This window comes from Pithys albifrons, chromosome 5, assembly GCF_047495875.1.
Source record: "Pithys albifrons albifrons isolate INPA30051 chromosome 5, PitAlb_v1, whole genome shotgun sequence".
Taxonomy (NCBI): domain Eukaryota; kingdom Metazoa; phylum Chordata; class Aves; order Passeriformes; family Thamnophilidae; genus Pithys; species Pithys albifrons.
In genome coordinates this window covers 63340556-63354292 of record NC_092462.1, presented here as the reverse complement: position 1 = coordinate 63354292, position 13737 = coordinate 63340556, and the positions used below count along the sequence as shown (strand labels likewise).

Genomic DNA, 13737 nt, shown 5'->3' with positions numbered 1-13737 from the left:
TTTCCCCTCCTTCCTAGTGTCTACCATCAGCTAAGCTGGGTGCTTTGGGAGTAAGGTAAAGAAAAACCAACTCTGTCTGCACATTCAGATACACAGTTCCTACATCTTCTCATCACTTTGGGGGAACTTAACTAGAAGTTTTATCTATCAAAAAGAACAGTTTAGGTCAAGCTGAAATGTTTTCCTGATCAGCTAAGGAAACCTGAAAAGAAACCAGTGATTCACAGAACCTTACACAAGGTTTTTCAGACTTCACAAACTTCACATGCTCACTTTAGCCACCATTGCTTGTCTGTGATTTGGCTACAAGCAGTCCTGTTTGCAGTGGTGGTTGGGTTGCTCCAGGGCTGGAGATGGGCAATCCACAGCATCCCACAAATTCCCCCAGAGAAGAGGGGCATACAGGCTTCAAGTCCTAGCAGCTGGAATGCAGCTGTGAACCCATACTTTGTTTTCTGCAATCAGTGGTGAAAAGCCTAGTCCAGGCACTCCTTGAAGTTTTTGTTTGAATACAACTTAAGAATCCACTTACATGGCAACACCTTTGAATTTTGTCTTGGAACAGGTGTGAACTCTTTTCAAGTCTACATGGCGTACAAAGATCTCTACCAAATGTCCGACAGCCAGGTATTACTCTGAATGCTTCTCGTTGCTGTGATCCGTGCTTTCTTCTCTCATCTCTCAACGCTTGAGGAATTGCTGAGGTTGAATCCCAGGGAAACAATCCCACTGAACCTGAGTGGCACTGGGGGAAATGTGAAGTGGGAGGACTTCTCTCTGGGGGTCAGTGCTGAGCTGTGTAGAACACCTGCATGTGTTTCTTCATGTTACGACACTCGCTCTCGCTAGCAATTTTCTGGTGTCTCCCAACATTGGATCCACTCAGGTCAGCTCAGGATTGTGCTCATTTGATTTTACAGTAACCTTTCAAGAGCTTTAGGTCAGAGTAGGAGAAAAAGATGAAGCACTTGAGGCAGTGTCAGTTTTGAGGTTTCAAGAGTTTCTTGGTTACTGCAAGCAGCTGAGTGGAGTTGCTGTTTGGGGGAGGTGGCCTTGTCTCATTAGGGCTGGAGATAACAATGAGCTTGTTTGTCCAGAGCTCATTACAGATTCCAGACTCTTCAGCTTTCCCATTCATATGTATCAGGCCACTGGAAATCGACAATGGCATCTGTTAGTAATAATAATGTTTACTTATTCAGTTGAGAAAATGTTTCTTTCTTACTTATTCCCAGAGCTACAGCTCTTGGTCTCTTAAATAACTGTTGCTACACCTCCAATACATGTGGTTTTAATTGGAATTTTAGACAATACTATATAAATATTCTCTGGAGGCAATGCCTGTTAAATTCAACTCCCTGTTGGAATTGCTGAGAGAAATACATCAAAATGTTTAATGTGTGGCTGGACTAATGGCTGTTGCTTTGTTTAAATGCTCATGTTGCAAGCTGTGTATTGCGACCCATTCCATGCTACCTGGAGTGCCCTAGTGCAGAAGTAGACACTGAAGAAACTATGTCTACTCTTCAGAAAAGAGGTGTTCTATCTGTACTAAAAGTGTCTGTAGTACATAGGAAAAATTACATTTGCTAAAACTACAGAAAATAACCCCACTATCCTTAGGTCTGTGTGGGAGGACATGGTGAGGCACCCCTGCAGTGCAGAGGCTGGAACAGACTCTCTGTCCCAGGGAAATTCAGCCCTGCTTGGGGCTGTTCACCCTGTCTTGGTGCAGCAGGGCAGAAACTTGTCCTGGGTTCCTGGCTGGTCTGTACAGATGTGGTTAAGTCAACAACAAGCAGTGAAGCTCAGGCTCTGAAAAGAGGTAATTTGCTATTCATGAGATGATTACCAGCATAGAAGGTACAAAACTGAGGAGAACAGAGGGCTTTGTGTGTTAAGTAATGTGTTTTCCTTATTCAGCAGTGTCTCCTTCTTTATACTACCTGCAGCTTTATGAAGCCTTTACCTTTCTAAAGAGTCTTGGGGCTGTTATCCTGGTCCATGCTGAAAATGGAGACTTAATAGCTCAGGTGAGTGAACTGTCATTTTTCCTTCACTTTGTGAGGTGTTTTATTCTGAATCCGTATAAGTGAAGCAGAATAATGTAAACCCTTGTTCAGAAATTTTGGGGACAAAAAGTAGAGCTGGAAAGCTTTATGCTAAAGCCTCTTGCTGCAGCTATCAGCATAAGCAGCACAGTGAGTTTGAAGTGGGTCTTAAAGCTCACAGACCTATTTATTTTTGAGAATATTCTTATAAATCTTTCAAGTTTGTGAATAAGAACAGTCATGATTTTCTGTAGATTTCAAAAATGTGTGTTTAAGTGTAATCCATGCTCTTTGAACCAGGAAACTGGGCTCCAATTTAGTATGTTCATTAAAACATGCTGTATCCCTCAGTGCAGTCTTTGCAGGTCAGGTCCCCTGGGTAGCTGCTGTCCTCACACCGGAGCAAGCTGTAACTCTGATCTGTGCCGTGGCACAGAAGGAGGTAACCCAAGGACAGCTGTCGACAGCAAACTTCCAGCTGGTCCTTCAGAGGCCAGGATTCTCCTCCAAAACAGGGTGGGCAGGTTTGGGTGGGTGTTGTTGTGACTTTATGCATTTGTGACAGATGCGTCTTTTCAGGCTCTTGCAGAGATGTCTCCCTCCTCTGATCCCTTGTACGTGCCCCAAGCCCCTCTTAGGTCCCTGAGGCTGAGTGAGCCGTGTGATTTATCTGCTGAGCTGCTTATCTGCTGGCTTATCCAAGGACTAGGCTGCAGGGCTGACAAGGAAATTACAATAGCTAAAGCTGCCTTTGAGGTCTGGACAAGGCAACCCACCTTGTCTCATGGTTAAGGGAGAATCTCAAGGGAATGTCTGAGTGGTTGGGGGTGCTGAAGACTCTTGCCTTGGGTATATTTTGCTCTTCCCTCTGTGGGGTTCTGTCCTCCTTCTGCCTGGTTAGAATTTACCCCCATTGAGAGCTGCCGTTCACATTTAACTTTGAGTTTGGCCAAAATAACCACTGGGATCAAAAATTACTAGTAAGGAGTCAAAAAGCACATTCAGTGCAGTTGTGTCTTTCCCCCTCAGAAACCAGGGTAAAATTCTCATTTGGACTCAAGAGAGTGAAAAAAGTGATTTCTCATGAAGTTTAGAATGATTTAAAACTTCTAAATACATAATTTATAGTTTTAATGCAACATAAAATATCCAGTAGAATGAAAATGAATAATAAGAAACATGATTAAGTCAATATTACTGTAGGAATGGCCAAATAAAACAAGGCAAATGGCACCTGTTATGTTTTGATGCATTTCCCATTCAAATGAAGACAGACTTGTGAAATTGCATTTCTGATACAAATCTATTGCAGTTAGCTTTTAGTTTGATCAACTTTAATATACAGCCATGGAATGTTAACATACGGGACAGAAAAAATACTAGGAAAAGAAGTAGTAAATAGATGTAAATTATGTTATATATCAACATATTTCTTCACCATTGCCATGTCTCACACAGTCAGTCCTTATGCTTTTATTTAGAAGGATTATTTGTTTACCGAAAGAAACCTGCCTGCAGGTAGTTTTTTCAGGACTATCCTGTGTGAAAATACAAATTTGATCTTGTCAACCAAATATTCTAGTTTATTAGCACCCTCTTACAGTGTGTTATTTTGTCACATGACCTTATTTTATGACTTCCTTCAGGTTGCAAATATGTCCTGCTTTGTGTAGCTATTCTGTGCCAACTTGCTATTTTTTATGTGGTTAGAACTTCATTTTTTGCTATATTTTAATTATCTGAAACCTTTAACTGGCACTGCTTAGAGCCATTGCATTAGTGATTCAGAACAGCTGTTTTTAAAAATACCTATGGAACCTTATGTTTTTCTAACCAAAATATTCTTACACATTCAGATTGATACATTCCTATCAATGCCTCTTCAGCCTTGATTGATTGCAGCAAAGGCTAAATATGTGTGAACGTTGCCTTGCTCAGGTTTTACTGGACTGTCTTGGTACAAATGTGTGAGTTTTTCACCCTCAGGGACCTGGGATTAAATATTTATTAGATGACACATTCAAGTATGTTCAGTAACTTCATCCTGGTCTCTAGAGGACATTTATTTGTCTGTGTCACAGAGTCATTACATTGTTGAACGGGGCTCATTAGAGCCCTGCAGGGTGGGAGGTACATCCACAGCTGTGGTCCCACTTCTGCTCTCAGGCCTGGACCAACCTCATATCAGAAAGGGCTGACCACCATTTTCTCCAAAAAGGGAAATGTATCCCAGTACCACTGCTTGGCCTTAAATTAAATGAAGTTTTTTGTCTATTAAAAAAAAAACCAAAAAAACCCACCTCATTGCTGTGAAGCTGAATAGCACAAATTTTTTTTCTGAAAAACCCCTGTTGATCCTAAGATGGGCTTTTTGGTGTGGACACGGTGCCCTCACAACTGGAGAGCACTGTTTTGCTTTTGTGAAAGCATAATTTTAGTGATTCACTGTGTAGGAAAAAAAGTGTTACAGAGAACTGAAAGTGTCAGCAATGCTGAAAGTTAAGAAGTGTAACAGCGCAAGTTACTCTACCTGGGCAAGTAGAGAAGGAATTGCAGGCTGGAAGTATCCATAGTTACTATTTAGAGTTTTGGTTGAAGCCCATTCCCTGGGTTGGTGTCTTGATGTCGAGCAAGACTTTCTGGGCAGCAGAGGAGGTTTCTGGTGGTGCAGCCCAATGACTTGGACACAAATACACTCTATCACATAGCAGAGAGCTGGGCTGGCTGTGCTGGGTGGCACAGGACCAGTTTAGAGCCAGTGTTTTCAGTGTTCGGCAGGCTTATGCAGCTGCATTTACACAGACATTAAAAGGGGCAGTCAGACAATATGGCTCTTAATCTCCCTGAGGATGCCAAGTGCAAGGGTCTCATCCTGGAGCTGTGTCAGCATTTATCTCTTGCATTCCAGGAACAAAAGCGTATTCTGGAGATGGGAATCACTGGACCTGAGGGACATGCCCTGAGCAGGCCTGAAGAGGTAAGAGACTTTACTCATGTTGTTGTTTGTGGAAATACTTTGTTGAACACATGGTATCAGAGCTTGGCTTCTGTACGTGCAGATGATGGATGGGTGCATGGGGGAAGGCAGCAGTCTGCTTCTCCCACTGCCTTTTCCAATATTCTTCAAAGCCTGAAAAATCTAGCTCCTTTCAGCTTGTTTGTTTGCCTGAAAAACACTTTTGATGCTGCAGCAGGTATGTTCCCTCAGTCCAGGGATATGTGTCCTTGCACACTCAGGAGCTGCAGCTCCTGGTTCCCTAGGCATGGGTGTGCATGTAGTTTTTAAGTGTTGCCTTTGTGTTTTGATTTGTGATGACAAAAAAAAAAAGTGCTTATTAGGGTAAAAATCAGCAATGCAGCCTGAGGGTTAGGCTTTGGCATTTATTGAAGTGCTTTGGCTGAAAAACTCCTATAAGATGCATGTGTATGTATATACCCATGGATATTATGCCTACATATAAATCTACTTTCATGCTAGCAGATACATTGCTGGCAGAAATGCAGGTGTAGAAAGGAAATACATGAGAATGGAAAGATGCTGCGAGGCAGCTCGTTTTTATGCAACTCCTTTATAATAAAATCCAGGCTCTGGTGTGGATCTTCTCAGGCATCTGGAAAGGTTTTATTTAATGAGAAGGAAAATGTGGAGACATGAGAATGCCCCTTAATGTATACACAGTTCAGACTGTTAATAGAATGGTGGGGAGCAGTAGTGGGAAGTGACTGCTTTCCTTGAAAACTAAAGAGATGAGGTCCTGGGGATTTGAGGCTAAACTTGAAGAGATTGTTGTGGTTTGCAGATCTTTATATAACTTCTCCCCAAGGCAAAAGGAATGAGCTTAATTGGTTGCATTCTTCTATTGAACTGTTGATGTAGTTTTCCATTTCACTGTTTAGCTTCCACCTAAATTATTTTAAAAGAATTGTGTAGTTTCTTTTTAATGAGAACAAGAGCCTAAGGAAAATCTGCATTTGCAGTTTCCTAGAAAGGAATTTTGCATCTTTCTGGCCATGCATCTGTCTGCCTCAGCCCCATTGCTGAGGGACAAATGCCCTGCCTCCTTCCTAGCTCTTCTCAAGGTGCATTTGTGGCTTCCAGAGCAAATGTGCTGATAAAAGTCCTCAGACAACCTGAAGTGACAGTCTGATTTGAGGGAAAATATTTCACAAAACTGTGAAGGATTAAGCCATGTGGTTTTGGAAAGCCTAAGTTGCTCAAGTTTTCTAGCACAACTCGTGGAGACAATTTTCTGTCCCATTGAGTCAGTATTTTCAGTCACAACAGGATTTTAGGAGTTAAAATGCCAATACTGTGAGTGCATCTGGGAAGGGTCTGGTATAAAACTGATGGCTGGGGAAAGGAGTCTCCAAAGCTGCTGGGAAATGCTGCTTCTACGTCTGAAGAAGTCTCCTTTGTGTGCCTATGTCCCAGATGGCTCCCTGAGAAGAGATTGCCTTTACGCTGGCTGACAGAGGGGACTTGCTGGGCAACGCTTCAAAGCCATTTTTTGGATTATGGACTAAATTCAGTCCATAGTGCTGAAGTTGCTGTTTGAGAATACTTTGCATTCACTGTCATCATTGTGTAAAGATTAGGGTAAGCTGCCAGGGAGAACTCAGAGTTTGTCTTCAAGCTGGGTTAAAGTTTCCTTACTTTTATTCTCCTTTCAACTGCAGGATAGGAGTGTGAAGCAGAAAGGTGGTAGGGAGGTAAGGAGCTGCATCAGCTACTTGGACATGACCTTTCCTAGGGTGCAGGGAGCCGTGTTTGTGCTGGGGCAGCTGTGCCCTGCTGCTGAGTACATCCTGACTGTGGTTATGCTACTGCAAAGTGTTTGAGGTTGAGCTCCCTGTTTCTCAGCATTGTGTCTCTCTGTATGGAGGAAGTAGAATGAACCTCTGAAGAGTTGTTGCTGAACAGAAATGGCTCAGTCCTCCATTTTTTTCTTCAGACTGCATTTACAGTTAACTTTTTTCCTCTTTGTTTTCCTCAGCTTGAAGCAGAAGCAGTTTTCCGTGCCATCACCATTGCCAGTCGAATAAACTGCCCAGTGTACATCACCAAGGTGATGAGCAAGAGTGCGGCTGATATCATTGCACTTGCCAGAAAGAAAGGTAAGTGCCTTCCTTTTCTCCCCCAAACTCATTTGGTTTTGTTGAATAGAAGCTCAGTGGTAAAATATCTTGACCCAAATGACAGGCAACAGGGAGAGGCTGTCAAGGAATCGTAGCACCATCACACTCTTAAATATTTAGGGCTGGAAAAGATGAGGGGAAATCCTTGTACATTTTTCAGTTGAAAAGCTCTCCCCACAAACTGCCCTGTTGGGGATTGCATTGTAATTCTTCTTTATCCTGTTTTCCCTTAGACTGCTGTATCTCTATTCATGGGAGGAAGATACTTGGTTCCTAACAGGGTCTCACACATTGTTCATGCTAGTATTTCAGGTTGTTACCTCTGAGGGTTGGCTTGGGCAGTGACCCTGCTGTTAGAGATGCCTGGAGCTCACTCCTGGCCATGGTGCTAGAAGCTGACCCTCCAGATGTGCCCCCTGCTTGCTGGGGCCATGGTGGGATCCAGGTTACAAAGCAACCAAAAGGAGCTGCTTTTGAACCTGCATTTGCAGCTCAGGACTGTTCTGTTGGTTGATACTACAAAGCTCGTGATCAATATGGAAAAGTCAAAGAGCAAATTACCGTCTTGGCATTTGTGTTCTGGGAGGCTGGGGACCATCTGCTGCTATCTGCTGGTGCTGTGCCCAACCTGGGAGTAGTAAAAAGGCATCTGTCTGCTGAAGAACCCACCACCCAATGCACTCTGAATTGGAGCAAAAGAGAGAATGTGGCTGTGATTAAAACAGAACAAATTAATACCAGGTCTGAACTGTCTCCTTCTGGATTAGAAAGAGAGATTTGTAAATATGCTGATGAAAAGCATGTGTAGCTCAGAGAGACTCCTGATAAATTTTTTATCAAACAGACAAAACTAGGGCTGCTTAATTTTCTGCAAGCTACCCTGGCCATGTAGCAGTGCGTGAATTATACATGGCTGCATGCAGCAAGCAGTGTAACGTGCTGAAAAGAGAATAGGATGTAATGATTTTCTTTGTATCCTTACTCTCTCCAAGGACCCCTTGTTTTTGGAGAGCCGATCACTGCCAGTTTGGGGACAGATGGGACACATTACTGGAGCAAAAACTGGGCCAAGGCTGCAGCTTTTGTGACCTCACCACCTCTGAGCCCTGATCCTACCACTCCAGACCACTTAAATTCGCTCTTAGCATGGTAAGACTTCCCTTTTTCTTTTACGGGTTCATGATGAGGCAAGTGCTCAAGCCATATGGGATGAAACATCTAGTGATCAGCCTGGTTTTCTTTGGACCAGTCTTGTACATGAAACAGCAGAGAAGGGACTTAGAAAGCCAGGGATAGTTACATCCTTATGCTTAGGCCGTCAGTCAGGTGAGCAGTCATGGACACTCCATGGTTAGCTTGATAGAGAGGCAACTGCTGGCTATTCAGGAATTAATTCTTTCTGCTTTTGAAGTGATTCATAGTTGTACAACTAGACAGTCTTCAAAACAGCTTTCTCTTCTCTCTAGCTGTTTTCTTTATCTGAATTGTTAATACACACTCACTGTCAAGCATAAGCAACCATCTGGTGGACAGACCCCCCCACCTGTGAGAAAAGCTCAGTTTTAAGCCCCAGTCATATCCGGCAAGCAGAGCTCCTGGAATGAGGGTTGTCTGTGAAATCTAGAACTGAGAAAACTTCCCTGGTGCAGGGCTGTCGACTGTGTGCTCTTCTGAAAATCAATTGTCCTAAACTAACTTGTGTTTGTAGTAGAGTTCTTTGGTTTTAGCTCTTGCATATTGAAAACTTATGACATAGTAGTTTGCCTTCATCTGGGATGGACCAAAATCATACAGGTTTACTTGTGTTTAGTTCTTGCAGCCTTGTTTTTAATTTTAACTTGCCTTCTGTCTTTATAAGCTCCAGGGTCCTCAAGCTGGAAGACAGTAAAAATAAGTGGTATATGTAGAGCAGGTATGAGACCATCAGGGACTTGGTTGGAGTCACACTGGAAACTGAAGGCCATCATTTATAACAGGATAGGGATATGGGCTGATTGCCTTCGGGTTGGCAGGGAAACTTTAATCACTACAGAGAGTGAAAGGAATGTGGCCAGCAAGAGGGAGAAGTGTCTTTCTCATATAGAAGAGAAGATATCACCGGTGCCTTGCCAGAAACCCAGACTGTAAACCCATCTCTGAAAGTATTTCCTGCCTGTATCCAACTGTGGGTCTCCTTTAGCTTAAGCAAAAGACCATCTGTTCTGAAATGATACGAAATTCACAGCTGAAGTCCCACCAGAGTAAGTTTCTAGGACTGGGGTGATGAACTCAACTTACCATCCAAAACTTTACTTAATTCCATGTGGTGGCATTCATCTCACCCCCTGCCTCCCCTTTCTGGGATTTCCAGTGCTCTAGACAGAGCAGTAGAATTTGAACCTTAAAAGTTACCCAGTGGCCTTCAGGAAACATTTCCTCCCCATGACTGACAGGCAGGTGGTGTGGCCAGCAGTGCCAGTGTGGCTGGTAATGTAAGGCGCTGGCATGTGTGATTCTGGTGCCCTGGAGCTGGATGGGCACATCCACGTGATGGGAAGCTGCTGTCAGTCAGTGCCACTGCTGTGGTGTGCACACATCTCTCCTTGCACACAGTGGGTCAGGCTGTGCTGTCCAGCAGAGCCCTTCAGGCTGCAACTCAGCTGCTCTAATGATGCTGCATTAATAAATGCACAGTTGGGCTCTGAGTTACATGTGGCTCTGTTGTGACAATCTGATGGCAGAAATGGTTTTCCATAACTGAACTTTTTATTCCCTAAAATAAGGACAAGTTGAAAAATTACTTTCCTGGTCTGATCCATCACTACCAGTACATGTGAATGTCTATCAAAATGTTTGACTCTCTACTCTGTCAGACATGGCTATATGTTTTCTAGTAGAGATTCCTAAAATAATAGTATGTGGGTCAAAGCAGATTAGCTAAAATAGCAAGAGAATATTTAGAATTGGAATCCAAATAATGACTTTTTAAAATAAACTTCAGAAAGACCAACTGAGAAGTTATAGAAGTTTTCATTATCCTTCAAGCATGCAAAAATGGCTTTTTTTTTCCTAGTGGCTTAAAGTCCTAGATCTTAAATGACAGCAGCTTAGCCTGCTTTCAGTTTTAATACTTTAAATCTATATTGTGCAACTAAAAAAAGAACTGTATGTTTTAACAGTCTGCCCTGCATTCTTAGGAAATGTTACTCAAGGATGGTAGTAAAGACAGTGTTTCACATTTCTATTGCACTGTTCATTTGGCTGCCAGTGTTTTACATTCATTAAAATAGCTTTAAAACATCTTTCCTCAGCAAGTATAGTGTGTACTGCTTGTGCTGTTTTCCACCAAAAAGTGTTCATTTTTCACTGGAAAGTTGAATGTCCAAAAGCCCAGCATGTCTCATGGTGTGTGCAGATTGGATTTGCCTCATGGGATTTGGTCCTTGTTTCATCTGTGGGCCATGAACCTGAGTTAGCTTTTATCTTCCATGGTGGGCTGCTGCATTATTGCAGCTGTGATATGTCATCTCTTGGGAACAAGAGATGGGAGGTCTTGGTGCTTCACAGAAGGTGTAACTTGTTTGTAGGGAAGAATAAGATGACAAATCTGGCATTTATTTTGTGGTGACCCCTTCTGACTCTGAGGTTTTTAATTGATGTGGTGCCTATCCCCTGTTTGACAGCAGAGTGCATCCAGACTGCAGGAGTGCCCATGTGGTTAACCAGGAGGTGTTGGGCAGCTCCCAAGCAACATGCTTCAGCTTCAGAAATCTTCTATTGATTTGACTGGGCAGTGCAGTGCATGTCATTAATTGCCATTAAATGTCAGAGAGGGAAAATGGAATTCAGAGGAAACAAGTCCTTTTTATCTTTCAGGTGTAGGAGCTAGTAGCATGGTGTAAAAGTCACAGCATAACCTCAGGGAAATGGGCAGTGATGCAGGGCCTGGCTGTGATATTCAGATTTTTGTGTTTGTATCCATCAGGGTGCAGAAAAAAGAGAGGGTAAGCCACAGGAAGCTTTGCTGACAGAAGAGCATCAAAAAGGAAGACATGGCATTGCAATCTTCTGACTTTACTGTTGTGTTAGAATAAATGAGTGTTTAACTGATGGATTTGGTTTAATCCTATTGAGTAACACCAGGCAGTCATTAATAATGAGGAAAAGCTAAACCGTAGCTGCCTTTTCTGTGTTAAATTCTTGGGTTTGGCTTCTAGTAAAAACTGCATGGATGGGTTTGAGCATGGTGAAGAACCAGAAAAGGGGCCAAACATTCTTCTCTGCCAGCAATCATTAAGGCTGGCACCCCAGAAAATTGCATTAGAATTACCGAGGGGTGACCCTTCTTTCTTCTGTACTTGGCTCTTTGTTAGTTTTCTGGATCTAAATTTGTGGACCAGAATCATTCAGATGTTTCAGAGTTGGAACTTGCATAATCAGTTAGAAAAGAGGATGACAGGCTCTTGGGGACCTCACCCTTGTGATGGGAGAGAAATCATTGTGAGTGTTAATGTGCTTGCCTCTATAAGCTTAATCAAGAGCTAAAAATAACACCTATTTCCTTTGGATATTGGAGAATCTATCTTCTTTTTTGTCATTCTATTTTTGCAAGATTCCGCATATTGATTATGTTCTTTCTCCTTATTCCCGAGAGCAGCTGTGATCCAGTTCTGCTCTCTGAAAACAAATGTTCTCTAGGCTTAAATGACCTGACTTCTTAAATAAAAACATTATTAAATGATAGCACTTTCTGCATTTTACTTCATGCCTTTTTCTGTGTAAGACCTTTAAGTTAGATAATCCAGAGCATGTATTTGACTTGCACTATGCCTTTCATTGTTTAATTTGAAGACTACTTGGTAAAAAAATTTCCTTTTTTATTTTCATGGTTCTGTTTTGGAAGGTCAGATAAGAAGTATTCATGTAAAGTTTGCCAGAAAAGTATATTTGCAAGAGAGAAATACAGGGAAACAAGCTTGATGCTCATGACTTTGCACTGTAATATTTGCCATTATTTTTTAATGTGGTTGTGAATTAATTTATCTTGAGAGTGGCAGACATTTCATACAAGCTTCTGATAATTTCCTTAATCCTAGATTAATCCTTTGGCCTGGTTAGTGGGGTTTTGCCTGATCTCTCTCAATAAGCAGCCTGAAACCAGAGGGGGCTGTAATCCAGACCTTCAGGGTGCTCCTGGGGGAAAGTGGAGATGTCCAGTGCTATTGTTGCTCCTCAGTGATCTGTAGCCAACATGATTTGCAGCCTATGCCTCTGGCAGGTAGGCTTGGAAAGTCCATTCTCAGCCTGTCTGAGACCAAGGTCACCTTGGTGATGCCTGGTCTAAACCTTCTGTGTGTTAACTCCACAGTGGGGACCTGCAGGTGACGGGGAGCGGACATTGCCCATATAGCACTGCCCAGAAAGCCATTGGAAAGGACAACTTCACTATGATTCCTGAAGGGGTCAATGGAATTGAGGAAAGGATGACTGTTGTCTGGGACAAGGCTGTAGTAAGTAATTACTTACTTTTATGGACTGAAAAAAATGGAGTATTGGCTGAATAATGAAAGCCAGGAGACTCCTGGCCACTTCTTAAGTGACTTTCTATTATATTTCTGAGAATTCCCTGAGAGAATGCTACTGCAAGGTGAATCGCTTATTTCAAAAACCTTTTCCCGTTTAAACTCAGAGTTGTATTTCTCTTCTGACACTGCAACATGATTGTGTTTTATTAGACCTGAGGCTTCCCAGACTCCACCGTTCTATTTTCCAGTTGTGTCAGAGCGGATGCTTCTGAGGGATATGTAGTATCTGGAGCAACTTAATGGTTCTGAAGTGGACCTCATATAAATGTGATGAATGGATTGTTTGAATTTGGGAAGTGTCTCATCGTTTTCGAGAAATTGCAAATGGATGGCAGCTGAGCCTGAGGCTAAATGATGAAATGCTTTGAAGGAGAACATTGCACATGATTCATACTGGCATACTTTGCAGTGGACTGCCAGTATAAGCAATTTTTGATGGTTCCATGGATCCTGATGTATAGTGATACTCTCCCTCTATTGTCTGCCTCCACATACACACCCCATGCACACGCACACACACCCATGCACACACACACACAGACACACCCACACCCATGCACACACACACACACACTCGTTACCTTACACGGAGTCATTGTGCTTGAGTGCATTTTGCAAACTGGGAAATGGTGGTGTTTACAGTGTGCTGATGAGCACTTCTCCAGACTCTATTTCATAGCCACTTTTTTCAGGGACTGCTATTGAGATTCCAAGCACAGAAGCAGCTTCAGGTACCTGCCATGTAGGAGCAAAGCAGGGAAGCAAGCAAAGCACAGCCAGGCAGTGATACTTCTCTTTTGTTCCTCCCTCAATGGGAAGGACCTGCAACAAAGGCTGTAACATATTTACAGGTGGTAACATTCAGTAGCTCAATATTTTGCAAACCTCATGTTTTACCAGGCAGGAAATAAGTGTTTATTTAGTACTAAAAAGTTTGACTCTGCTGTTCTTTCTGAGAACATTGTTCTTGCTCATTGCCAGGGAAG

The 13737-nt window shown here is 42.6% G+C and overlaps 1 protein-coding gene across 2 annotated transcripts in view; it reads left to right on the top strand.

Annotated features, from left to right (window-relative positions):
• The window catches only part of CRMP1 (collapsin response mediator protein 1), a 49951-nt gene that overhangs the window by 28713 nt on the left and 7501 nt on the right, over nt 1-13737 (top strand). For both annotated transcript variants that reach the window (XM_071556818.1, XM_071556819.1), the window contains exons 5-10: nt 566-627; nt 1953-2033; nt 4960-5028; nt 7046-7166; nt 8180-8336; nt 12535-12676. In XM_071556818.1, the coding sequence (XP_071412919.1) occupies nt 566-627; nt 1953-2033; nt 4960-5028; nt 7046-7166; nt 8180-8336; nt 12535-12676 (632 nt within the window). The remainder of the gene's footprint in view (nt 1-565; nt 628-1952; nt 2034-4959; nt 5029-7045; nt 7167-8179; nt 8337-12534; nt 12677-13737) is intronic.